This window comes from Cupressus sempervirens, chromosome 6 (genome assembly GCF_028749045.1).
Source record: "Cupressus sempervirens isolate cs-2001-9-10 chromosome 6, ASM2874904v1, whole genome shotgun sequence".
Taxonomy (NCBI): Eukaryota; Viridiplantae; Streptophyta; class Pinopsida; order Cupressales; family Cupressaceae; genus Cupressus; species Cupressus sempervirens.
In genome coordinates this window covers 131,725,858-131,752,802 of record NC_143123.1, presented here as the reverse complement: position 1 = coordinate 131,752,802, position 26,945 = coordinate 131,725,858, and the positions used below count along the sequence as shown (strand labels likewise).

The window sequence follows — 26,945 nt, the reverse complement described above, 5'->3', positions numbered from 1 at the left end:
ATGTTTGGGAGTGTTATTTTGGAGGAGGAAGAGCAGGGGGAGGACGAGGATATATTTTTGCTTTAGTTTTCATGGATTTTATGGAATTGTGATTGATTTTCGTTGCACCGGATCGGCGGAGGTCAGAATTTTTCTGAACAAGGGATTTCCGTGCTTCAAAACAAGGTCTCTGGTGCTCATCTTGGTTCACAATTTGCTTTTATTTTTTTATTTTCGTTTTGTACTGTATTGTAATGCCCTCTGTTTGTTTCTCGAAAATGTTTGGTGTAGAGGTTAGTCTGTTAAGACCTGAAAGGCCCTTGCATGTGCATGTTTTAAATTGGCGCTCCTTTTTTTTATCAGGCTTTAGTAATAGTTGGGGTTTCAATGAAAGCATTTAGTTTTAATCTAGCATTAAGCTTGCAAGGATCTGTTTGAGAAAGAAAAACTTGCGGGACGAGGTACTGAAAATGAAATAAGCTACGTGAGTCTCGATCTCGTGACCTCTGGACTAAATATGTTGTCGAATAGTTTTGTTTCAGAAACTTCAATTTTATGTGATTCTATTTTCTTTTTCTTCTCTGTGTTTTAGAGGAGCCTGATCTTAATTTTTGTATCTAAGTTTTTGTGTTTTTATTGGGTTTGGTTTTTTGGGTTTTGAATTTGTATTCATCTTGAATGTTGAGAATTTGGGGTTTTGTCTGTGAAGGATTCATGCCTTTTGTGATTGTAGTGAAAGGAGCATGAAGGGGTTGTAGAAACAAGGAACCTAAACTAATTTTAAAGAGTATGATTTTTCTTTTTTTGGCAAAAGCAGCTTGAGGTGAAACTGGTGGTGATATAAATGAAAAGAGGAAGGGAGGAGAGCTACATGGGGGGTGCTCAAGTGAAGCGCCCTTCTACATCTAGAGGCGAATCGTAAGTTTTTGTCCTTATCCCTTTTAATTTAAAGGTAATTATTTTTTCATTGTAGCTTTTTGAGAGAACCGTGAAAGGAATTTAATCCCTGGGTACCATATGTGCCTCATGTTTGGCGGGGAGACTTTATCTCTGTTTTGTGTTTCGAATGACAAAAAATGAGTTCATGCATCATGGATTATATGATCTTATTTGGTTGATAAAAGCAGCCTGCAGTTTTAGTATCTTTCCTTCTTTACGTGCTTGATGTTTTTCTAATCCACGTGTATGTAATCTAATGCCAATTTTCTTAGAATCTGCTATTATTTGGTCATTCTGCATCGGTCATCGTTCATTAGTAGTGGTTCAAGCAACCGGACTGCAATCTAAACATTGCTATCTTCAAGTTTAGTCAGTGCTATGTTAATTGCTTTATCAAACAATTTGTAATGTCAGGTTTTTCATCTCATTATTTGATGCTTCATGACATATCACGGGTTTTCTTTATCTGGTAGGATTGCATGTAATATCATGTTTAGCTTAGGGCTTTGGTGCCTGTTTGGCACCATTTACTTTGTGTACAGCGTGGCAATATCTTCTTATGAACAGGACTCTTTGTGCAAATATTTTCATTTGAAAAGACTATTCTATGAGCGTCATGAAGAGGGAACAAATCACACTCTGCAATTTTGGTATCTCATCTCTGTGGGGAAATTAGGATTGCATGCAACAGCAAGTTTACCTTATGCGTTTTTAGCTTGTTTGATGCAATTTATTGTGTACAGCATGGTAATATCGTCTTTCAGCATGACCTGTAATTATTTTTATTGGAAAAGACTATTCTATAAGCCTTATGGAGTGGGAACAAACTGCATTCTTGCAAGTTTGATTTCTTCTTTGTGGGGAACAACCTAGTGAATTCTGAATCTGGGATATTTTGGTTGCAAGTCATTGCACTTAATTGTAGGTCAAAGCATCATGAATATATAGTCTGCTTTACAAATTTACATTTTGTTAAGTTTTTATATTTGTATGTGATTGTGAACTTTTGATTTTGAACTATTTTTGTTTGAGTGGTTACAAGATCATTATCACATTACTGTCAAGATGTATGATTGACTTCAAATTTGTTCTTTTCCAAATAAACATTAGATTATCTTATATTTCATTTGTGAAGAATTTTCAAAATTTTAATGCCTTGGGTGAGTTGAAACAGCTCTGGACCGCCACAAAATTTAGGAGGAACACAGAAGTTAACAACAGATGATGCACTGGCTTATTTGAAAGCAGTGAAAGAAATGTTTAAAGATAGAAAAGAGAAATACGATGAATTTCTTGAAGTAATGAAAGATTTCAAGGCGCAAAGGTTTGTAATTGACAATATAAAAATGTTTTTATGGAGTAGTTTTGCCTTCAACTTCATTCTGAGTAGAGTTTTGTTTGTCTTGCAGAATTGATACAGCTGGTGTTATTGCCCGTGTGAAAGAATTATTTAAAGGGCATCGCAATCTTATTTTGGGTTTCAACACCTTTCTTCCTAAAGGTTTTGAAATTACTCTTCCACCTGAGGATGAACCCCCACCCAAAAAGCAACCTGTTGAATTTGATCAAGCTATTAATTATGTCAACAAGATCAAGGTAAATCTCATGGCCGTACAAGTTCTTGATTATGGAATAGAAGTTACAAACCTTTGCCTCACAAAGAGTTCTAAATTTTAATTGATGCGTTTTGCTAGACTCGGTTTCAATATGATGAACAAGTATACAAAGCTTTTCTGGAAATTTTGAATATGTATCGGAAGGGAAACAAGACAATCAGCGAAGTGTATCAAGAGGTAGTGTACAGAAGGTTTCAATTTTTTCTTTGGCATTGTGCCATTGTATTTGTGTATTATAATTACTTCCTTATCTTATGGGAGTCTTAAAAAGTTCATATTTGTTTAACTTCTAATTATCCAACTTTACATTTTCGAATATAATCTTTTTGCTTGACAGGTGGCTTCATTGTTCAAGGATCATCAAGATTTGCTGGAGGAATTTACTTATTTTCTACCTGATTCTTCTGGCTCAGCACATGTGCCACATGTTCCATCTTCTGCAAGACCAGCAACTTTTCCTCCTTCTCGAAGGGATGAGAGAAGCCCTAGCTTGACTTTACAGAGACATATTCATGGGGAAAAGATGGTTCGGATTTTTGTGATGACATGCTATCTTGCTTATCATTTATCATTGTCTGAATGGCTAGATGCATAATATTTGCCCTCATCTGATATTTTCTCTGTGGTTTGTGCCAGCGGGAGAAAACTGTTACTTCACAGATTGATCGTGATCGTAGTGTTGAAAGGCCTTCTGATCATGATGGTGAAAAGCCACCTGTCAAGCTTGAAAAAGAGCACAGGAAGAGAGTTGAGAAAGAAAAAGAAAGGAAGGAAGATAGGGAGCGCAAGGATCGGGAAAGAGATGAAAAGGACTCGGAACAAGAAAGAGACAGGGAATTAGATTCCATGCAGAGACTTCCGCACAAACGTAAATCTGCCAGGACAGCTGGTGAGTTGATACGAAGGCAAACACAGGGAGGGGAAGGTGCAGAAGCTTTTGCAGGGCAGTCTATCACAACTTCTTCATTTGAGGACAAAAATGTTTTGAAAAGTAAGTAATTCATATTAAGTATATTCCAGGGTTAGCTATTGAGTATTTTTGTGTAAATGCTTTGACCCCGTGGCTTCTTTTTCAGTTTAGTTTACCTTGGGAAATTCTTTGTAAGCTAAATTTATAGTCTTACTTTAATATGATTTTTTAATTTTATTTTTACATTGCAACTATACATACATCAATATTAGATTGAATATCAAGTTGCAATGTTTGGGATTTTTTGTTTTGTTTAATGTTTACTTAAGGACAAATTGGTTTAGGGGACCAGTTTTAGGGTATTACAATCGAGTGTCAACTATTGCTAGGATTTAGGGACAGTTTGTGTTGTAGCAATTATGCCTGAATGTACAGTCTGCATATTTAAAAAGTAAAAGTCGTATGTAGATATATCTGGCGAATGGAGGTCAAATGTTTTTTTAACTATTTATCGTTTGTTTTGACATTTTGCATGGGACCAGTTTTAGGGTATTACAGCCGAGTGTCAACTATTGCTAGGATTTAGGGACAGTTTGTGTTGTAGCAATTATGCCTGAATGTACAGTCTGCATATTTAAAAAGTAAAATTTGTATGTAGATATATCTGGTGAATGGAGGTCAAATGTTTTCTTTACAACTTATCATTTGTTTTGACATTTTGCATGTGAAAATGCTGTGTTCAGGTTGTTTGAGGATTATATTGAATGTTTAAGCTTGTTCGAAGAGAAACTCCATTTGTTGTGACGTGATTTTATTATTACCTACACTGGCTTGATACCCATTTTAGGGATGCTGTGTTCACGAGGTTCTAGCTGTTTCCTTGAATGCAGTTTCAATTTCTTATTATTGACTCCTGGAGGAACTATTTGGGTATTGCTTTGGTATTAGCTTGGCTGATATTGTGGCATTACAACTTTACAAAAAACTAGTATAGGAATTTATTATGTTTCTATTTGAACCCAAATGTGGACGCGGGGTATGAGAACCCGGTACGTGGATATTGGAAATTCTCTTTGGGGGTTTTGGATATGTTTGGGTATATATGTGCATGTGTGTGTTTGTTTAAAATTAAAGAAACATAGAGAATTAAATCATTTGATAGTATGTTACTTCATCACTGATCATTTATTACCTGCCCTTTGAAATGCAAAAATGGAGATTGAGAAAAGAGTGCAAAATATCAAACCTCATGAAATATTTAACAAAACGGCCTTATAATGGGGCGTCTAGGGTTTTGAGGGGATTAAGTGACTAAAAGTCACTTTTTGGGCGTTGCATGCCCAGATGGGCATGGGGTGCACATCAACACCCTGTGGATGCGTGCATCCAAGCACATCTCCCCCACATCTGCACCTCTAATATATCGACATCTGCATCCACAGGCAGGGGGGGTCTATCTGGCATCCTAGGGAATTTATTCAATTTCTTGAATTTTAATCAGTGGGCATTTACAGTTGTGAAAATCTGTGCTCTAATGGGTAGTCAAAGGAACTAATAAGAAATGTTTATGCAGATGTTTATCATCAGGAATTACACTTCTGTGATAAAGTGAAGGCCAGATTGCGAAATCCTGATACCTATCAAGAGTTCCTGAAATGTTTGCACATATACAGCAAGGAAATAATTAATCGAACAGAGCTGCAAAGTCTGGTATGTTACCTTTTTGTTGGAGTTTTTTTTGTTTGTTATCCATAAAATGTATGGAAATATTTTCTATCTGCTCTCTTTGAAGAGAAAGTATAGATTTCCATACCATTAGATTAATAGTTAGGGTTGTAGCTAGTTATTTGACTGCAAGTTGTAAACATTATTTGAGGTTGTGGATATGCTGTGATATTGACAGTGTATGCTATTTCAGGTTTCTGACATACTTGGAAAATACCCCGATCTTATGGAAGGATTCAATGAATTTCTTTCCCAGTGTGAAAATATTGGTAACTATGTAAACAATCTTAGATATATAGAATGTGCTTTAATTTGCACAATTTGCTATATTTGATAAAGTTCAATTTGTTAATTTTTTGTTTTGCTGATTAAATACCTGCATGATGTGTTCTCAACATGTTTGTACAAATATCCTGCAGATGGTTTTCTCGCAGGCGTGTTCAACAAGAGTATGTTTTTGGGTCCAACTTGTCTTCAGTCTGCATTATCTTTAGATTGGCATGAAAAAACCAGTATTTGAAATGGAGCCTTTTTAGTTGTGAAACTTGTAGTGCTTTGGATATTTCTAGTTGAATCTTGAAAGTGATGTGCAATGCTAAATCTGAACCTACTAATAGAAGTGTTCAATTCCTGTAGAATTGTACTGGGGAGAGGGATCACTTCCAAAGCCTGCAAAGATGGAGAAGGACAGGGAAAAAGACAGAGAACGTGACAGAGAGAGAGTGAAGGATGAACGGGAAAAAGATCGAGATCATGATAGAGACAGGGAGAAAGAGAGAGAAAGACCCGAAAAACCTGCAAATTATGGGGCAAAAGATTCGTCAAGCCATAAGGTTTCCTTACTTTCAAATAAAGAGAAGTACATGAATAAGCCCATTTCAGAGTTGGACCTTTCAAATTGTGAACGTTGCACTCCAAGCTACCGGTTACTTCCAAAGAATGTAAGAAATGGATTTGTGTTTCCTGCATTTTAATTGCAATATGCTTCACAACATAGAGTTTCAGATAAATTTCAATCAACACTGACTTCGATACCTTGCAGTATCCAAAGCCTGCTGCAAGTCATCGCACTGAAATTGCAGTATCTGTATTAAATGATCTTTGGGTATCAGTTACATCTGGCAGTGAGGATTATTCTTTCAAGCATATGCGGAAGAACCAGTATGAGGAAAGTCTCTTTAGATGTGAAGATGACAGGTTTGAATTCTATCATCATTGCAGTATTCTTTTTCAAGTCAGAGTCTTCGGATAATATTAAGTCAAGTAATGCTATTGATGTTGTAATTGTTAATGTCAGTAAGTGATGGAAATTTACTTTTATCTGTTCACTTTATATTTTCAGATTTGAGCTAGACATGTTACTGGAATCTACTGCTGTCACAACTAAACGTGTAGAAGAATTAATGGAAAAGCTGAAAGATACTGGTTCCAGGCAAGATGGTCAAATTCGAATTGAAGAACATTTGACAGGTTCTTGCTAATTCTTCATGTTCGTTGTTCTACGAACCTATGAATTATAAGAAAACAAATCATATTAACATGTAAAATATTATTTTTTTCCCTTTTTTATACAGCTCTAAATTTAAGGTGTATTGAGCGTATCTACGGAGACCACGGCCTTGATGTAATTGATTTACTGCGGAAGAATGCGGCTGTTGCTTGTCCTGTTATATTGACTCGCCTCAGGCAAAAGCAAGAAGAATGGTCGAAGTGCCGTATGGATATGAATAAAGTTTGGGCCGAAGTCTATTCAAAGAATTATCATAAATCACTTGATCATCGCAGTTTCTATTTCAAACAGCAAGATAAGAAGAGCTTGAGCACGAAAGGTTAGAAATATGCTATTTCTATATTCTAATACCTTCCTATCTAACAATGTATTTTTTGTTATCTTCATATCTTTTTAATTTTGTTTTTATTTGAAGATAAGATCTTTATGCTGAGAGGTGTAAACTTAAAGTGGCAGGAAAGGATATGTAATAATGTGAGTGTGTTCAGAAGAAACCCTTTGCTCTGCTGATATGAAGATAATTTCAAATATCGCTTTCGGACAAATTATTTAAAAAATTGCATGTATATTAACAAAAAAAATTGTTATGTTAAAATATACTTTGCCAAAGAAAAGCAGATGACAGTAGAGAAATAAGTAGACCAACAAATATATATTCAGTGGTCCAGAATGATCATATTTATACATTTTTTGTGTGCTCCATAATGTGCAGAAGAGTTGTTTGTTAGAACACATCTATGCTTGGTCATAAATAGCATGAAAACAAGTGTTATTTGTAAACTCACACTAATGGAGAAGCTCATTTTGTGTCCAAAATCACCATATATCCTATCTGGTATGCCATGGATGGGAGGGAAGATATTTTGAAATCAAATTCATGAGGGAAGTGGAGTATAGTTTCAATATGGTAGGCTAAGTCACAGTATATGCCGAATTTGAATTTCACCCCTTTCCAAACTTCATCCAAAGTTTATGATATTTAATATAATATTATTTTATTTTAAAATAACATTGAGTTATTTAGTTTAATTATTTAGCAATGACAAATTATTGACAATTTTGTGGATATGTTACTTATTATTAAAAATAAATAAATTTGCATAAGATAAATTTAATGTTTATTATTTTTTGAACTTTTACCCTTGCCAAATTTCATTCAAATTTTATGCTTGATGAACATAGATTCGAATTCGAACCTTGTGACTTTGATAGTAGGTAATGTTCAAATTGGAGAGAAGAATGGAAAGTGATAACACAGCAGAGAGGAGACAAAATGGAAATGGCTAGGCAGAAGAGTGTGAGTGGAATACAGGAGAGTAAGAGCCTCCATAACCCAAGAATGCAGACAATAAGTCATAGAGGAAGTTATTCGCATTTTTATGGGGAGATTTATTTTTTCCAACTGGAACACAAATTCCTTAAACCCATCGAGGCAGAAAATCAACATGTGCTCAAATTATCCCAGGACATAACTTAGCCTGAAGTTCCATCTCAATAGATGAAGAGGGAAGCAAGAGAGTTGAGAGGTGCATTTGGCACCTTTAAATATCTCTTCTTGGTATTATTTAGCTGAAATACTGTGGAGCAAGCAACAAGAATATAAGGTGTTTTGAAAAATGTTGGCAAACTATAAGGGAAAAATCAGATTTACCCAAAAAAATGTAATAAATTGAAGAAAAACGGTCAAATTACTTTTATTAAAAATTATGGGTGTTTCTACAGTATTGAGATAATGAGAGCAAAAAAAAAAAGTTCAATCCATGATTTGTAGAAAATAGATTCTTGTTGTTCATATCGATGATTACACTACACAAAACCTGAACAGCACAAATAATAACTAGATGGTGACAGTTGTGGAAATGTCAATTACAATTTTCAGATATATAGGTAGGACAAAATTTTCATTAGGTTCTAGTTGTGTATATTTTGGGTCACTCTGTACAATAAATAAATAAATATATTCTAATAATAATTAATTAATTACTAATTATTATATGATAATAACTTACATTGTTCAAAAGGTGTTACAATATTTCAAAGATGAAACAATTTGAAATATCTAATTGTAAATTCATTGAATCATGATATTGAATTTATATTATGATAAAACTTCAATATATAATGTGTGAATGTATAAATTACAAATATTAAATGTTAGAAATAATGTATTAACTATTAAAAATTAACACAGAATGTAATATTAAAAACAGTATATAATTTAGAATATTAAGAATAGAGTTCGACCTTAGCATGGTATAACAGTAAGTTGACATTAATATATTTTATAGCATATAGATGAGCAGAGTCATTTAGCATATATGAAAGGTAACCATTTATCATAGTTACATTGCTGTGGGGGACAAGTTTCCAGGATGGGGGGATGGTGGCAGGGGATGGGGTTTGTATATATTATATTATACATATGGGACTTAAAATGCTAGTTATGAAAAGATGTATTGCAATATAATATATAAAGATGTAAAAGAGTAAATTCTTGGACATTTCATCCTATGTTTTTATAGAAGCTTTCAATCATGGTTCTTTGACTATGGACTTATGATCCTTATTTCTTAAAATTAGACCATGGAAAATATATGATGAATCTTGGATTTATGATAATTAGCATAGATATCTTACATAGGTGTGCTTGCAAGGTGCTGGGAGATTTTAGTCTTGATCGTCTGTGATATTTCTAAATAGAGAGACCTAAAAACATAACTAAAAACATAAATTGTGCTTGCAAATAGGAATAGTTAAGACATCTAAGCAGCAGAGTAATACAATGTTTCAAATAACAGATTTAATTCAGAATTAATTAGTGAACTCAGAAATAAGACATAACATTCTCAGATGTATTCACATTCTGCTTCAGACAGGAAGGGAAATGCTGATTGAAGTTTCAATGATAAGTAGCATTTGTAGGCGCTAATGTGCATTAACAATTTACAATGGAGATTCAGGCTTACCTTGCATATCAGTTTGAGAATAAATTATTATGCCAAATTCCTCCTCATGCTGAGTATGCATGAATTGCTGGATCTTTGTAATTTCTCCATGCTAGGACAACTGAATACAATCACTTGGAGTGCCAAATTGTAACAAGTAATAATCCTCATGGCTGTGTTAAATGCGATCCCTGAAATGGCAAGAAACCGGCGCCTCTATGTGAAGTGCTGTGATACACAACTGGCTCAGGAAAACCAATATTCTGCTGCGAATATTAATTCTCAATTCCACCTACTTACACTCAATCACAATAGATTCAGCATTATTGACATCCAAATATTTTTTCCAGCAAGATTAATATATTCACTGCATAAGAAACCTCTTGATATTTGAGAGCTGTAGCAATGTTATTCCAAAGATTGAATATATTGAACATTAGGATATTACCAACACAAATCTTTATTGACCCCGATGAAAAGCAGGTACCAAAGTATTGAACTTGAACCAAAATCCAAACAGAAGAATTTCAGGTCCCACAATCTTCAACTAGTGGTCATTATAATATTCATAATGAAATACTCTTATTTTTCAAAATAGGTACAAATTACCGCTTCCCAGTAAGTACCCTTTGTTACTGCAAATTGGTCTTTGGCTGAAGACTTCACAAATTTGCTAATATGTGGACTTGTCACGAATCCACACCTTAGGAAGAGCTAGGTTTTTATCCAACCCTTTGGTAGAGCCCTTGAGGGTTTTGGTCTCTAAAATTCATGAAATGTTTATCAAATCCAAAAGCATGCTTTATTTCTTTCATCCAACCTCCTTATAAAGAACAACAAGAAGCGTCTAGAATATCAGGCCTACTTGGCGGACTTTATTATCATTTTATTTGGAGAACTTCATTTAATAAAGTGACATTTTATAATATTTATTATTTATTATTAGTTAATAAAATTAATTTTTTGAATATTTCATTTATGGTTTTACAACTTAATGAAAATCAATTTAATTTATTGTCACCTTAAGAATTGCAGACATTATAGTGTCTATATTGGATTTGCACATAGGTTAGATAGGCACCTCAAAATTGAAACCTCCAAATGTCTTTTGGATAGAGGTGTATTTAAGGTATTAATAATGTCAGTCTTGCATTTTAGTTCTCAAGAGTCAAAACAATATTCTTACATTTCTTTCAAGGCCACGTTGGTCAAATTTGGCAAGGGTTGAGAAATATATCAACTGTTCTTGGTTCCATTCACAAACATTTGATGAACTCTTCTGTTGTCTTGCAATTGACTTGCGTGTTCTCTGAAACACAGTTGGGATCTGGGATTTCCCAATGCTATAGTTATCATATTTGCCAGAGATTGGGAAAATGAACGGATATTCTGATTTCTTTCCTTCACTATAAAGCTAAGTTACTATGGTTTGTCCTTGGATCCCCTGGACCTGCAGAAGTTTGAACTGGTTCAACGTTTGGGTCTGGTTTGCAGTCCGGTTCGGGCAGGGTTCCAATTTTTGCCTGCTGGTTCGATCTGGTTCAAACCAAGTTTGACTCTGGGTGAACCAGGCCAAAAAAATCAAACCATGTTTGAATCACGTGCTTTCTGGGCCCTGCGGACGACAATTAAGTGCTTTTTTTGCAAAATTTAATATGTTTTTGGCATCCACAACCATATAAGGTTGTTATGAAATGCTTTTGGTGGGCTCTCATTGTCATGGTCATTTTTTGAAGAATTTGATGACAATACTATTGTTGCTGCTGCTGATCCCATTGGCCTTAGCTCTATTGCTGACTCAACTAATGCCAGAGAAGATGAAGAAGAAGAAGATGAAGATTGAAAAACTTAGAACATTAATAGATTTTTAATCCATTAGTTGAACAATGAACGTGAAACAATGATACTTGAACTTGATGCTATGATTAATTTTTAATGTTTTATCTTTTATGTTGAACTATATGATGGTATGCTTACTATGATTACAAGTTTATGGTGTTTTTGTTGTTTGAATGTGTTTATGCTACTATGCTACATTCTAATTTTAACTTATGCTTCATATATATATAATTTTTTTTAACATGTTTTTGTACTAACGAACCCAAACCCCCTTCCAAAATTTTGACGAACTTGTTAACCGGTTCTCAAACTTTGAACTTAGCTAAAAAGTAAAAACTCTTGGAAATCAGACTTGCGCTCTAAAAATGTTGCATTGTGGATTATATATATATATAGTTTTTTTACATGTTTTTGTACTAATGAACCCAAACCCCCTTCCAAAATTTTGACGAACTTGTTAACCGGTTCTCAAACTTTGAACTTAGCTAAAAAGTAAAAACTCATGGAAATCAGACTTGCGCTCTAAAAATGTTGCACTGTGGATTATTTTGTTATCTTTGATTGACGGGCTATGCTTGCAGTGCTTATATTATTTTTGCTATGCTACATACTAATTTTAACTTATGCTTCATATATATATATATATTTTTACATGTTTTTGTACTAACAAAACAAACCCAAACCCCTTTCCAAATATTTGACAAACTTGTGAACTGGTTTTCAATCTTTGAACTTAGAACTGATCTTGAACCACTAACTTAGCTAAAAAGTAAACTCTTGGAAATCAGACTTGTGCTCCAAGCACTGTGGATTATTTTGTTTTCTGTGATTGACGGGCTATGCTTGCAGTTCTTATATTATTCTCAACCATCGATATTGTTCAGTTTGAAAATGTTCTTGCTCACAGCTCATTGACATGCATTATATTATTAGATTGGTAAAAATTTTCTTGTGGGGTGCCCTTTGGTTCAGATGCTATGAATGAGGCAGTATCTCTTCTGTTTAATTCACCTTGGAGTTACAACTTGCATTTTCTGGTGGCGGTTCAGAATTAGATGTGGTGGTTTACCACTTTCAATATTCAAGATTTGTACATAATAAGCATTTAAAATGTCTCATAGGAATTTGAACATAGGTCTCGATTAGGAAAGCTCTGATGTTTCACCACTTGAGTACACTCAATTTGACATCATTAAGACTTGGAGTTGTGAAGATGAGGAGATCTTTAATCCCTTTCACTGTTTCTGCTAGAATGCTAAACTCCCTTAGCTTGTGGTAGTAAGGAAATGTCGGAGAATTGAACTGGATATGTTAATTTTTTTAGTTATCCAATTGAATGCACACAGTGTTAAGGTTTGTCTTTTTAACAAGTGAAAGGGATCTTTTCGTTACAAGTTTTAAAGATCATGGGATATGCATTGTTATATTAATGCAGAATAATTTTTGGTGTCGTGTTACTATGAATTGCATTCACTTTCTGAATTTGGTCTTGACAAGTCTCAATTATTGACTTTGTAGCTTCTGTCAATAAAGTCTTATCTCTGTGTCTGATATGTAAATTGCTCTTTTCTGCGGTGTCCATAACAAAACAAAAATATAATGGATTTTCATGAAATATCATAATCTAGATGACTCATGAATATCTCATTGTTTGGTTCACAGCACTGTTGGCAGAGATAAAAGAAATAAACGAGAAAAAGAGGAAGGAAGATGATGTACTTCTTGCTATTGCTGCTGGGAATAGAAGACCTATAATTCCAAATCTGCAGTTTGAATATTCTGATCCTGACATTCATGAAGATTTGTATCAAATAATCAAGTACTCCTGTGATGAGGTATGCACAACCATGGAGCAATTGGATAAGGTAATGCGGATTTGGACCACCTTTGTAGAACCTATGCTTGGTGTTCCTCTACGGCCTCATGGGGCAGAAGACACAGAGGAAGCAGTCAAAGTGAAAAATTCTGTTGCAAAGGGTAGTATAGCAAGCATAGGGGAAAGTGATGGTAGTACTATTGCTGATATTGCTAATACGAATTTGAAACATCAAACAACTGGCAAGTCTGAGGAAAATGTAGCAATAGAAACAACAGTCTGTACTCGTGTCAGAATGTCAAATGGTGAGAGTGTAGGAGGTGGTGATGCTATTCACGAAGCTGAGCAAAATGGGCGTAAAGGTGAGGGACCAGCTGGAAATTTGCACCAAGGAAAATTGCATTCCACTGCATCTATAGCTGATGAAATGCCCAGTACAGTCATGCAAGTTGGTCACATTGAAAAGATTGATGATCCAAATGCTGTACATGGTACTGTGACAGAGTCAAGTATGGGAAGGTCATGTTTGGATCACCTGTCAGGTTAGTGTACCTAGACAGGATATAGAGGATTTTGTTACTCCAAATGAGTAAATTAATGTTAATAAAGTATGAGAAATTTTGGACAAGTTTCTTGTGTCTTTTTAGTGTTTTTTTTGCCCATCACTCAAACATTTGTGATGTAATTGCAGGCATTGTTCCAGTGCCCTCCAGGCCTGGTCAAATGGCAGGTGAGAATGGACATGAGCCTATTCTAAAAGATAGGGGAGGTCCTTTAGCAGAGGTATGATTCTGGCTTTGTTATTTGGAATGTCTTTAAAGCACACTAATGTGAAATTGAGTATGAGCTCTCGTAATAGTAATGTGAAATGCTGACTGAAAAAAGTGAACCCTATATGTTGTGATAGGCTTGACAATAATAATCTGTATATCAGTTTTATATATAGATAGCAAAGTATTGTGTTTAATGATCTATTTTCTTGGGTGCTTAAAATTATTAGAATACGAAGGAATTTTTTATGAATTGTTGTTATGCTTAAATATATTTTCTGATTTTGCACAAGGTCAACTTATTTTTTCTGTTTTAATAAATTTCGTTTCTCTGTATTTTATCTTAAACCACAGCTGAAATCAGAAATGTGAAGGAATGAGAAAGTTCAACATATTCATATTTTTTATGCCTGTTAATGTTAAATTTGGTGTTTCCTTTTAATTACTGTTGCCCCATTTCTAATTTCTATCCTTTTGCCCATGTTTATGCATTTGCTGTTGGACATAAGCCTTGTTATTGTTACATGATATTGGTACAGGAAACAGAAAGAAGGCCTACAGGTTCAAGACCGGAAAGTAGGGCTGCGGATTCAAAGTCAGATGCCCTAATCTTGAGATACCGTGAGGTTGTACACAGCAATTTGAAAGCTGAAAGGGAAGAAGGTGAATTGTCACCAACTCCAGAGACTGAGGATCGATTGTATGGAAATGCTGGTAATGTTGTTTCTGGTATAGATTCTATGCCTAAAGGGGAGGAGAATGCAGCCAATAGGCAGTATAGAAATAGACGGATTGAAGATGAAGAGGTTGAATGTGTTGCAGAAGCAGGAGGAGAACATGATGCTGATGCAGATGACGAGGGAGAAGAAAGCGCTCAAAGGTCAACCGAGGATAGTGAAAATGCATCTGAGGCTGGTGAAGATGTCTCAGGAAGTGACTCTGGTGAAGGAGACGAGTGTTCACATGAAGATCACGAGGAGGAAGAGGAGGAGGATGAAGAACGCGAAGAAAATGATTGTAAGGCTGAAAGTGAAGGGGAGGCTGAGGTAATTGCTGATGCCCATGATGTTGAAGGTGAAGGAACATCCATGACAAATTTAGACCGCTCTTTGCTAATGGCCAAACCTCTTGCAAAACATGTACCATCTAGTTTAAACAACAGAGCACAAAAAGATTCTAAGATTTTCTATGGCAATGATTCATATTATGTGCTTTTCAGGCTACATCAGGTACAGCATATGTTAGTTTCCTACATGGATGCACGTTACATCAATTTAATGATTTGCAGCACTTGATTACTGCTTTCATAAATGTGCTGGGGTTCACCCTAGTTTTGTCATCTTGCAGACATTGTACGAGCGAATTCTTTCAGCAAAGAAAAATTCTCTATCTGCTGAACATAAATGGAAAAGTGTTAAGGATACAAATCCTCCAGATCTATATAACAAGTGAGTTGTTGCGGACAAGGCCTTGCATACACGAGGCATTTTCTAAATTTTTCTGTCGTCCTTTTTATAATAATAACAGGCTCACAGATTACCACAATGAATAAAAAAAGTTGATTGTTTAAAGGTTATGAAATCCTGTAAACTCTTTGTTATGTTTTAAAATATTTGTACTGAAATTATCATGTTAACACTAGGTATTAAATAAAAACAACTGTTATTACCTGGTTTGATAATCAAATTATGGACCATGCTCCTCCTCCACGCTGGTGTTTGTCTTCATGATAAAATTTCATCAGGCAAGGCTTCTGTTTATATTTACGTGAGAGATGCATTTTGGCTGAGCTGCATTGCTTACCAATAGCAATAAGCAATAGTTAAGTTGGCACCCATGTCATTTCGTCTGAAACTGATTGCTGTCAATGATCTGTGAATATCAGATGAAAGAGCAAAGGTGTCAAGAATAACAACAGGCCTTAAAAATACAACAAAATGAAAATTGTAATATTGCTGTTATTTAAGGGTTGTACAGAACCATAGGTTTGGCATAAAAAAAACATCAATAAAAGTTTGGTTCAATTTTGGTTTTGCTTGATATATTGGTTACACCTAACACCTTAATGGGAAATGTACCATCAGTCATCACACTTTTTGTAGAAGTGGTATTTGTTAAGTAACATGGATCAATTTCTGAAAATGTACTAGGCCATTGTAATTGATGTGTTCCAAATACAGATTTGAATCTTATATAAATATGAGAGGAAGATACATGTCTCTAAGGTTTAATCATCATTTAATTAATATATTAAAAATAACAATTTGTATATTGTATAATATATATATATATGTATGTATGTATGTATGTATGTATGTATAATATATACTATAATATATATATTATAGTATATAATATATATATATTATAGTAAATAATATATATAATAATATTTATATTTGTAATATGAATAAGTATATAAAGGAAATGATGATTTACCAATTACAACAATGTATCTCAGATCGAATTAATTCAACTGAAGCTACAACTGTAACACTCCTTCTTAGCTAGGGAGGATTTATAGAGCACATTATGCTCCTAAACATATAGAGAGATATCATCTCAACACGATATTTTGGAATGGCTTATCAACATATATCCATCAACTTAGATGTTATCTTTCAATATAATCCTTACTATGATTCAATTTGAAATGTCAATCATATGATGCATTGGCACCAAATCCTTGATGCCTACCAAAAGAATATGTTATATCCTAGTAGGATATGAGTAATCTAATTTTCGGCACTCCGGCACAACAACTTAATGAAGTCGATCAAATAATTAGAAATCGCTGTGTCATGAACTTTATCATGACAAATATCATGATATCCGACACTACAAGATAACAACTTAATGAAGTCAAACCATGATATGTTCATTATCATGACTTCCAACACTTTGGGACGACTTAATGAAGTCTGTCATGATAATAGGTCTACCATTTATAAGATTGTCACCTTGCAATGGTTGCCTTCTATTTATATATGTCAATGAAAGATCATCACCTTTCATTACATATCATATGCGAAATAGTAACCACCATGAACCAAGTTAGAGGGTAGTACAAGGGCTTTCACCTCAATTCTCTCTCACATAAAAGAATGCATTACAAGAAATTTCACTTTGAGCTTCTCATAGAGAAGATATGATTCACAAAGGATTGCACCTCAAAATTCTCCCTTTGAACAATAATCCTGGGAAGCTAGGTCCAGTAGTTACTCCCTTAGAGGCTCTCTTCTCCCAAGGGTTCTTGTTAGACTTACTCTGAATCTGATATCGATCTTCCGATTTTCTAGTGATAAGTTAATACTTCCTCATGATGCACTCAAGAGTAGGCCCATAACAAATCATGCAGTCACACACACCTAGACTCCTTGAGTATCAATCTTCTTAGCTCCTACGTTGCCTTCGAAGAAATGTCATACTCCTTAATGTGGAAGAATACTCGTAATCTCAATCATCAAAGATATTTGTTTCAAGAGCCTCATTTTATTCAGCCTTACTATAACTTATTTTAAGCTGTTGTCATAAGATTGAGAACGCACAATATTTGGTAGCATGTTCAAGTACCTTTTCCTGCAAGAACATCCATAGACACAAATGAAAAGATCAAGGCATATAGCTTTTTATAGTATACATAGAAATGCAAATAAGAGAGAGAGATTATAGTGAATAGATAAATGTGATATCCTTGATACAAGTTTCTTCAATGAAGGTCCATCAAATCAAAAAAATGTCTTCTTAGATTGTTTGCCCTATTCGAATAATCTCCCGACTGAGGATGGTTCAAGTGGAAATGAAGCATTGGTTATTTTTCCGCAACAATGTAAAATTTCCACTTATATTGTTTTAACCATTGTGCATATGTTGTTTACATGATCCCAAGCATGGAAGATAATTTGTTCACAAGGTATAATTCACATATGATTAAAATGATAGGTTTGAATTTTGACTCCCAATGTTATATAGAATAGTGCTTTGACTAATACATTCCCAATCACACCACAGTACCTATGCACCATAGTGCAAATCTGCCACTGGGTTAATGATAAGGTTATGTTCACCAAATGCATTGTCAAGGGCACCCCTGTTATCTTCTTGAAATTGCACTGAACCAAATTCTGTGAATTGTTCAAAGAGACCGGAATTCATGCTCTCAAAATCCCTTAAAGAAGCCTTCTAGAAGCCTTGGTGGGAGCTGTAGATTGTGCCATTGACAGACCTTCTGCTGTGTTCAATCTAGAGCTCCCGCCAAGGCTGTGCGTTCACGGCAAATTTCCAGTGTTTTAATTTTTAACTTTTTTTATTCGTTTTCCATAATGTCAAACCTTATTATGTTGGTGTAGTCACTATATTTAATTTATTAATTATAAACGAATGTTTGGTTTTATTAAATTTAATAAGTTTTAATTTTGTTTATTTGTTTTTTATATTGTGTTATTATGTTGGTATATTTATTTTATTAATTACTAATTCTAAATGAAGATTTCATTTTATTAAATTTATTAAGTATACTTGAAATATTTTAAAATATTGATATATATATTTATAAAGAGGGGTAAATGCTTTGACCTGGAGCTATGAACCAGTGAGGCCACAAACGGGGGACCTCATCCCCATTAGATTTGAACCTTGAAGGCAAAGATAACAACTCAACAACTTAACCATCACAACATGCCACTATTGGCTAAAATATTGATATATTATTCTTTAAGTAATATGATATTAATTTTTTAGTAATATTGTTATTTACATTTTAAAAATTAGACAAACTATTCTGATAATTTATGGGATATAGTGCATATATTATATGTTTAAAAATAATTAAGATTATATAAGGTGAATTTAATTAGATTTTTTTCCAAATTTTTACTCTTCCTGAAACTTCATTCGAATTTTATGGTTGCCAAACTCGAATTTGAATTCGAACCTTGTGACTTAGATCTGCTGCATGGTTTTATAATTTATTTTATTTCTGAAGATTGAATTGAGGCGTTTAAACAGTATTTTTTAAAGGTCTTTTAAAGTTATATCAAGTTTCCCACATCTGATTTTTGTAAATAATGTAAATATATTGAAGATATGGATATAATGGTGTTTCTAGTTAATCTATTTTTTCAAATTGTAGAGGGAATCATTTGGCTGTTGAATTCAAACCCAGTGAACTGGCTTCTAGTTGAGTTTTGATTTTGTTTGGAATGTAAGTAACAAATTGTTCTAACTGTTTTAAAATAATTGCAGATTTATGAGTACACTGTACAACTTACTTGATGGTTCAGCTGATAATGCTAAGTTTGAGGATGATTGCCGAGCAATAATTGGTACTCAGTCATATGTGTTGTTCACATTGGACAAATTGATATTCAAACTTGTGAAACAGGTCTGCTTTATTTCTCCTTCATAGTTACTTTCTCCTTCCCTAGATTTAAAAATTCTCCTCAATCATGCAACTCTTATGCAGCTTCAAGCCATTGCATCAGATGAGATGGAAAACAAATTGCTTCAGTTGTATATGTATGAAGGGTCAAGGGCACCAGAGAGATTCATAGATCTTGTGAATCATGCAAATGCCCGTATTTATTTGCATGATGAGAATATTTATCGTTTTGAATGTGTAAGTTTGTATGTTCTGTTTTGTTCTGTAAAGTATTTCAGTTTATTTATAAGGTTTTAATTTTTAGATGGAAACAAAGGTCAATTCTTTTTCGTTTTCTTGTTACTGTTGTTTATGTACTTGCAGTCATCAAATCCTACTAGCTTATCCATTCAACTTATGGAACGTGGGCCTGAAAAACTTGAAGTTGGAGCAGTTGCAGTGGATCCTGCATTTGCCAATTATTTGAATAATGAATTTCTTTCAGCAACTTCTGATGCCAAGGGAACACACCGTGTCTTCCTTGCGAGGTACTGCAACTTTGGAAAGTTGAAGCTTAATGTGCCTCCTTTTGCCTTTAAATTCACCTTTGAGTAGAAATTGACATTTGTCTGGTCTGTTTAACTATAATCTAACACTAGTATGTTGTTGGCTCAGAAACAAACGCAGGTATGCATGTGATGATGAGTATGCTTCAACCTGCAAGGCTATGAAAGGTGTTCGGGTGGTGAATGGCTTGGAGTACAAGATAACATGCAGCACATCTAAGGTTGTGAGGAATCTTAATGATGAATGCTGCTTGCATATTTTTAATTGAACATGATAACATGCTTGGGAGGAGAGAAAATCAGTTACCTAATTTGGGTGTCATGAATAAAATATGTAGGGACTCATTCCAATATTCTGATCTTGTGATGTGTGCATCAGGTTTCTTATGTTCTAGACACAGAAGACTTTTTATTTCGGAGGAATCAAAAGAAGCACAAAGCTATGTTAGAGGTCAACCATGGTTACACTAAGTTGCATTCTCATAATTATATTGAAAAGAGGACTGATCGTTTTCATAGATGGGTTGAGAGCTCTTGAATCTGGTTGTCACTGGCAAAGGTGCACATTCTTTCTTTGGAAATTTCTCCTAAAGGATGCTATTTCTTTTTTGGCATCTATGTTGTAGCTTAAAGAATCTTTTTTGCTGAAAGGAAAAATAATTTGGATTATCTATCCTATAAAAAAAAATTAAAACCAAAGGCAAAGACATATCTCTTGATCTGCATTACCAAGGCAAGATGCATCTGGCAGTGTTCCTCTGGGTTTGGGGATGTTTCCTTGGGGGGAGGGAGGAGCACATTTTTGGGAACAGGGTCTTGGGGCCTAAGTTTGGGAATGCCGGGAGGATGGTGGGTGGATGGTGGGGGGGCGGCAGAGAAGGGATGCTGACATAATACATATAGTATTAGTACTCGAAAAATTAGTTTTAAAAAGATAAAGATGTATAAGATGATAAAAATAGCGGTTGACTTGTAATATTCAATGGACAGATGTCAAAATATGAAATATGAAATATCAAATAATAAAATATAGACATTGCATAATCAAATTAGTTGTGATGCAATATTCGCGAAAATTACAATCAACTGATCAAGTTTTCAAGATTCAACAATGTTCAAACTTCAAACTAACTTTAATAACAAAATACTATATGATAAGTACTAGATGTATAAACTCTAGAAGTAGAGTCTAATGACTCTAGTCACCCCCAATGCCCTCATCACTCAGACTGCTGGACCCCACATTTTCAAGCTCATCCATACCAATACTAACTAGGAAGGCTTCTGCCACTTCAGGCACAGAAATAATGGTTGATAATGAGACTAAATGTCTCTTTTATATTTTTATTAGCTTTAGGCTAGTTAGGGTTGCACTTCATTTTTTTGTTTTCTTGTAAAACATGACTTTTTGCAGTAAATGTCTGAGTTCCTTGTCCTGTCAGGAACATCTGGGAGTCCCCAGATGTCCAAGCGCCCTCAAACGACGTCCCTCTTGAAAGAAACTCCCCTTCTTGTGTGGAAAATGTCTCTGGGCTGGCTGAGAAACATGGTGAGGTGGAGGTGCAGCAGAGAAATGGTTTGGTGGTGTCCTCCATCCCAAAGATGTCCCCATCTCAGAAGCAGTCAGATTAATATTCCAAATACATTTTTACATATGGAATTATTATTCAGTTTTGCGTAACATTAGGAATGTGAAGAAATTGAGATGATTCTTTAAATTAGCCCTAGTAAGATGGTGCAAATTCTCCACTTGATATTGGTGACAAGCAGACTTTTCATTGGCCAAATTGTGTTTCGTTCAAATTATTGATGCTCCTATCCCTGTTTCATTGTGGCCTGTGGTGGAATATGTTTTCCTGTATTGCTGTGGTCATCAAGGTGGTTGCATTTGTTGACTAATGGCTGTTACTCCTGTGCAGAGTCCCAAGCTGAGTGTGATTCTTAGCTAACATCACATTGTTGCCTTGGATCGAAGAGTGGTGATATAATTGATTCTTCACCTTTACAAGTTTCTCTTGCCATACAACTTTAGGGTTTACATTTTTATTATTTTAACACACTGGGATCATGTTTCTACCATTGTTCATTAACCTCTTCTTCTGCATGCTTCTGGAATATGTGAAGTTTTAGCATGACTCTCATAGTTCATCTATCTTTGGGACGTGACCAGAATCTTTGTTACTTTGAGCCATTGTGAAATAATGCTGAGAGGCCTTTTACAGTGGCAGGAAGGCAGAGCGTCATGTCATTCTTTGTACACAACTTTACAGAGCCAACATTTATTATCTAATTTTAAGACATCAAAATTCTAAAATCTATATTAATACTTCCAAATGAAACTATTGAAAATTTAATAAGTAATAAAATAGTACACTTTTCTTGTAAATACAAAACAAGAGAGACGGAAATAATGAATAGAAGCTTTTTAAAAGTAAAATTAAAATTTAAAATTAAAATAATGAAATAGTATCTTAGGAAAAAAATAGTAATGTAAATAAAATAAAATAGTTCTTAAATAAAAAAGAAAGTTATATCCATATATTAATAATCGTAACTCATATTCAAGCATTATATGTAATATTCAATTTTTTTTTTCCAAATTGAATACAACTTTAAGAAGACTGAAACTATAGTACGTTTAATTGGATTGCAAATGCCTGCCATTGCCGGGAACTACTTAGCAATAAGGCATGTAGAGAGTGGTGCAACATTTTGGAAATATATTGGAGTCAAGTGTAACTCGCAATTGGGTATGGCGTTTAATATTTACCATAGAGCAGCCAATTAATGTACAATATTCAGGTTCCCTCATCTAAATTTTCCATTTGCAATTTCTAGAGTGAAATTAATCTTATTTCCACTTTTGCTGCTAATTTGTTATGTTACTCATCACTAAACCTAAGCACATGGAAACTCTTTTTATTTGTACGATGGATAGTCTCCCAAATTCTCTGCTTGGGACACCAATAATTTTATCTCCAAACAAGCAGGAGTATAGCAAGTCTTGGCTATATTTTCCTAGGATGGTATAAGCAAACATTATTTAATGCAGAAACTTCAATCGTTCTCTTGATCATTAAAGGCCATATATGGAGGATATATATGCAGGCAATAACCTGCTTGCATTTGCTATAGCTAGGTGTTCCCTTTCTTGGCTCTAATTACCTTTGTCTAAGATGCTCACGTTTGCAGGTTAGCCATCAAAATAGAATCTGGATATGTAAATATTTTGCCTTTAATTTTTTAATGTGGGAAATTTGATCAAATCCTTTCTTAGTATCTTTCTTGCTGCAATTTTTGGAGACATACTCACTAAAACTGCCCAAGAAAACTAAACCTTAACTAACTTATATAAAAAAACACAAATTATAAAATTAAACTTCTAAAAAGCTAGATTATATTTGCTGCACGTTTTAAAGTAAAAACTAAACAAAGGAATTGCCAAAATAATGAATGGTGGTCTTTTCAGAAGTAAATTTAAGATTTATGTAGAAAAGTAAAATAGCTCATCAAAAAAATATAAATGTAATAAACTATAATTCTTAATAAAAACACACTTATTTCAAGAATAGTGAATAAACAAACTATAAAATAAAACATTAGATAGATGTTTTTAAGATATCTACACTAGTAGTTTAGGAATGCTAATCTTTAGATTAATGCCAATATCAGCAAACTTAGTTGTTTGCTTATTTCGCTTGTGCAATCTTCTCTGTTAATTGATTCTCATATTGAATAAGAGCTACCCTAGTAGTTTATGAACTTCAGAGTAATGCTGATATCAACAGTCTTAGGTGTTTTCTTATTTCACTTATGCAGTCTTCTTTGTTAATTGACCCCATTCCTGACTTATTCTTTCACCTTTTTAATATAGTTTTTATCATCTTGAAAAGCACATGCATGCTACTAATGATAAAGCTCTTCGTTTTGAAGGCAATGATAGCATTTAAAGAACTTAACTGGTCATTTAGCTAGCAGATCAGTCTGTTGTAATGTAAATTTATTCAGACTTCAGAATTGTGTGTAATGATCAAAACTATTCTTCTGGCATCTGTTTTGCAGATTCCACCTGTCAAGGGGACCGATCAAGAAACTTCCTATTGTGTGTAATCTATCGACAAATAACATGGTCTATCCTTTTGTACATGCTGCATAGGATTTTGCGAATTTGGAGCAGCAGGGATATCAGATGCTCTTTAAGTGCTTATATTGCACCTTAATTTCAGCAATCCCCGTTGAGGTTGCTAGATTATCAGCTTTGTATCCAGACTATTGTAAATGGCTAAGAATATTGGAGGACAGCCATTTTCTCTAAGAACTTCATATTCTTATGATTTCCTTAATAATACAACTGCAAGAGTATTCCCTTGTAACGTAGTGATGTCTCTCAACTATTTCTGATAGTGGATCAGAAGTGTTAAGGCCTCACATTTTTTACATCTAGTTACTTCAATTTCCTACATTGTATGTGGAGCATCGTTCAGGATACTTTTAAAAATTTCATACAAGTTGAAAGCTGTCTGCTGGATTTTGTTGTTGTACCTTTTCAGGGATCATACATGTATATATTTGCAGATATATTCCACCATTTTTCTGTATGCTTCTGCACTAAATCTTTTTGGATCAAATATCTTTTGTAATTCATGGAATGGAAAAGCACACTTGTTCTTTGTAAAATTATAGTGATGGTTAAAGTATTTGTCCTTCTAGAAGGTATTTATGAAGGACATTGATTTTATGTGACCCAGAAAATCAACTTACTCTTTAATTGCTCTTTGTTAAGAAATAAGTATAGGCCATAGTTAATCACTCTTTGGGTGGGTTCTTGGATTGTTATTTTGATATGGAGATTGTACATGCATTAAAAAATGCCGAGGGACTGTTTTTGTTTGTGGGACTCGATTGTTAGTTGTGGTTGCATGGCTACTGAGTATCTTGTATTGTCACGAGCTATACAAACATTACATGAAATGTTGGATCAAGAGTGATTGAAAATCATTGTGATACGTTGGGTGGTGGTTTGGAAACCTCCAGCTTAATTATAGTATGGTGTAGTATGTCTTAATGTCCATGTTCGGTCCATGTTCATTCTATATACCAAATGACCCGTGCTGCATGGGGATCTCATATTTTCATCTTTATATGACAATTTACAACAATGAGCAGGCTTGAACAATTTCCGATGTATCTCACCTTGAAGTCAACATACACAGCTAATCCTCAAATGTTGACTTCAAGTTAACACACAAGTAACTTGACGCACTCCTTGTAGGGAATATTGATAGATTGTTTTGTATGCCTGTAATAGTGTAGAAATGTTCTGCACCCAATCATCTTTATGGACATTACAAACTTTAAATGGCCTTGAGCCGTTTTTGCATCATGTATATCTGATTTCAAAGCCATAACACAGAAACAAGATTGCCTTTTTGTACATATGTTTCTGAAGGAACAAGGTAGAAGTTATGCAACTTAAATACACTTTTGTCTTATTTGCAGATGAGTTGCAGTTGACACATTGACAAGGTGTCTTTATTAATGAAGAAATGAAATGTGAAAACTACGCGACTCCTTTAATTTCAAAATCACCGGCATGATTATGTAGGAGTACTTGCAGGGTTCAATTATTGAAACTTCCATGGGTGCATGTTTAGTATTAACCTTTCAAGGTAACTTCTGGACTCTTTAAGGCACTAGATTTATGCCTCTAACATCCTAAATTGTACTCACCTACAATTAGATGCATTGTTAGGTCTTGTTTTAGTGTTATTGGACTTTTTGTATTTGTGATGCTTGATCCAACTTAAATTTCGCTTTTCATTCCAACATCTTTGTAGTTACGACCTCTCACCCACACCATTTTTGGGGGAGTAGGTCTCAATGATTATGTAGGAAATCTATATTAACATTGACATTCTTTGAGCTTTGAGCTCCGAAATGCTTGCAAGGTGTATATAAGCAACGCCTCTCCTAATTTAGGTAAGCAAGAGACAAATGACAAGATAAGCATAAACACAAAATTTCTCTCTTACAATTTTGCAACTCGAGTATTTTACGGTAGATTTCAAGCATCCAAGGAATCTATTTAAGACAATCTTCTCCATTGTAAACTTCTTTCTTGTTGAAGATTAAGAAGAGGATACCTCAATTATGCAAGAAGATACTTTTCTAACTATATGAAAAATAATGTGAATTTATTCTTTTTTAAGGCAAAAGACATAAATCAGAATAAACGTGAATTTATTCTTTTTCAAGGCATAAGGCAAATCATAACAACGTTTTGGAGATATCACTAGTATTTGCAAATCTAGGCATTTGTGAAAGATTCTTCTCAACAATTTAAGCTCACATTCAATAGTACTTAAATCATCTTCATATACATAGTAACATATGAAGTCCATTTCTGAAGGTATAAGCAATTGCATTGGTAGATTTAGCCTTTGTTTTACATTAGCATGCTTTTCATTTATGCATATTTCATTTCAATTATAAAATTGATTCCTTAACTGGTGTTTGATTGAGACAAACACCTCTATACAGAACATTTTCTCGTTTTTGTGTTCAGGAATGTCGTGCTAGTTTCAAGGTCAAATCCGAGTACAAACCTCTGCTACAATTTGCAACTAAAGTTGTTAGAAAGTGCAGTAAACAAGTCAACCCAATCGACCTTGTTCTGGAAACAAGTATACCAAGTCGCCATAGTCCCTCGAAAACATCATCAAATTGAATTTGTAGGTTAGTTACAACTTCTATACTCTATTGTTGGTTACAAAATTGGTTGTGTTCTCTCTGTCAGTTTGTGTTTTAAAATCCATCTTTTAAGTCTTGCATTGATCAATCACACTTGTATAAACAACTTCAAGTATAGCAAAGGATCATTACGCACGCTCAATGCTTACGACAACTTGAGCTTGATTATCTTCCCTCCAATGTAACTATGGATGAGTGTATGCGGGTGGATGATGCGTAAC

The 26,945-nt window shown here is 34.2% G+C and overlaps 1 protein-coding gene across 3 annotated transcripts; it reads left to right on the top strand.

The window, feature by feature from the left end:
- On the top strand, positions 1-24,562 carry LOC149551573 (paired amphipathic helix protein Sin3-like 4). 3 transcript variants are annotated; one of them, XM_089787079.1, is made up of 25 exons: positions 1-165; positions 797-897; positions 2,093-2,242; positions 2,328-2,514; positions 2,613-2,711; positions 2,872-3,060; positions 3,171-3,525; positions 5,018-5,154; positions 5,363-5,438; positions 5,589-5,618; positions 5,806-6,110; positions 6,212-6,366; positions 6,512-6,639; positions 6,744-6,998; positions 13,126-13,821; positions 13,971-14,062; positions 14,589-14,763; positions 14,872-15,278; positions 15,397-15,497; positions 19,294-19,432; positions 19,514-19,666; positions 19,793-19,956; positions 20,084-20,195; positions 20,354-20,533; positions 24,037-24,562. In XM_089787079.1, the coding sequence occupies exons 2-24, from the start codon at positions 824-826 to the stop codon at positions 20,510-20,512; spliced, it is 4,338 nt and encodes a 1,445-aa protein (XP_089643205.1). In that variant the 5' UTR covers positions 1-165; positions 797-823; the 3' UTR covers positions 20,513-20,533; positions 24,037-24,562. The 3 variants fall into 3 exon arrangements, with proteins under 3 accessions (XP_089643205.1, XP_089643203.1, XP_089643204.1); XM_089787077.1 differs by having other exon boundaries at positions 14,589-15,278; XM_089787078.1 differs by having other exon boundaries at positions 794-897; positions 14,589-15,278.
- The last annotated feature ends 2,383 nt before the right edge of the window (positions 24,563-26,945 follow it).